This window comes from Psammomys obesus, unplaced genomic scaffold (assembly GCF_907164565.1).
Source record: "Psammomys obesus unplaced genomic scaffold, mPsaObe1.curated_primary_1811, whole genome shotgun sequence".
NCBI lineage: Eukaryota > Metazoa > Chordata > Mammalia > Rodentia > Muridae > Psammomys > Psammomys obesus.
In genome coordinates this window covers 120,843-122,260 of record NW_026585587.1, presented here as the reverse complement: position 1 = coordinate 122,260, position 1,418 = coordinate 120,843, and the positions used below count along the sequence as shown (strand labels likewise).

The 1,418-nt window shown below is 40.3% G+C and overlaps 1 protein-coding gene across 1 annotated transcript; it reads right to left on the bottom strand.

Annotated features, from left to right (window-relative positions):
• Positions 1-264: 264 nt before the first annotated feature.
• LOC129678921 (olfactory receptor 6K3-like) lies at positions 265-1,212 on the bottom strand. The gene has a single exon (XM_055609871.1). It carries the CDS (start codon positions 1,210-1,212, stop codon positions 265-267), a length of 948 nt encoding a protein of 315 aa, XP_055465846.1.
• Positions 1,213-1,418: the final 206 nt, after the last annotated feature.

Below are 1,418 nucleotides of genomic sequence, written 5' to 3'. Positions count from 1 at the left end.
GTACACTTAACAATTCTAAAGTTAAATGTGTGTGTGTGCTTGTGTGTGTGTAAGTAAAAACCCTTTCAATAGTTGGAGAAATTAAGACAAAATTGTTAATTTTATAGTCTCTGTGAATTCTGAGAAGATAGAATTTATGTGTCCATCTGTTACCTTATTTGAGAAAGTGGTTGATCAGTTGCATAATCTTTTAAATTGTAATCATTCTCTGAAATCAGTTTTTTAATATACATCTTATTTAGGTTAAAAAGGCATCCACTTAAATTACCTCCCAGATTCATTGTACACCTTTCGAGAGCAAAAGAGTTTGTTAATTGCATCTTTCATGTCCTTGTTTCTCAGGCTGTATATAATAGGATTGAAAAGAGGGGCAAATACAGAAAATGTGAGAGCAATGGTATTTTCCCAGAATGGTGTATAAGTTGCAGAGAATCGAAGATACATAAGGGCCACACTGCCAAAAAACAACAGGAAGACAGCGATGTGGGCAGCGCAAGTGGAAAAAGCCTTTTTACGACCCTCTGTTGAGGCGATGCTTAGGATAACCATAATAATTCTTATATAAGAAAGAGAAATAATCAGACTTGTTATCAGAATGGCAAGAGCATGAATCACATCTTGAATTAAGATTACCGAGGCGTCCGTACAGGCTAACTTCAACAAAGGGGTGAAATCACAGAATATCTGAGTGATTTGATTGGGGCCACAAAAAGGTAGAGTAGAAATCCACACAATCTCAGGTAGAAGGATGAGGAAGCCAAATATACATGAGCCAGCAGTGAGCTGAGCACAGAGCCGGGGTGTCATGATGTTGGGGTAGCGGAGGGGGCTGCAGACGGCAACATACCTGTCAATAGCCATGACGGTCAGAAGGGTCCCTTCAGTGTTGCCAAGTGAATGGAAGAAATACATCTGCAAGAGGCATCCAATGAAAGAAATGGTCTTTTGCTCACTGATCAGATTGGCGAGCATCTTGGGGATAGTAGCTGTTGTATACCACATTTCAAGAAATGAGAAGATACTTATGAAATTATACATGGGATTGTGAAGACGGGAGTCCAGCCTTACAGCAAAGAAAATCATCAGGTTTCCTGTCACAATAAAGATGTAGATGAAAAGTAAAGGGAAAAAGTACAGGAGGCTGCCATTCTTGAGCTCGGGGAACGCAGTGAAGACAAACACGGTCACCATGGATCGGCTTCCATTTTCCATAGTCCCATCTGAGTGACCTACGGATGAGGGAAAGTCCACACTCAGCTGTCATGAAAGTCAAAGCAGTACAAATGTAAATACTGGAGATGTAAGAATAGATGGTTCAATTGGTAAAACGTTTGTCACACCGGAATGAGGACCTGAATTCAGGGTCCATGTGAAAATGTTGTCTGTTGAGATCCACACTTATAACTCCAGTGCTGAGA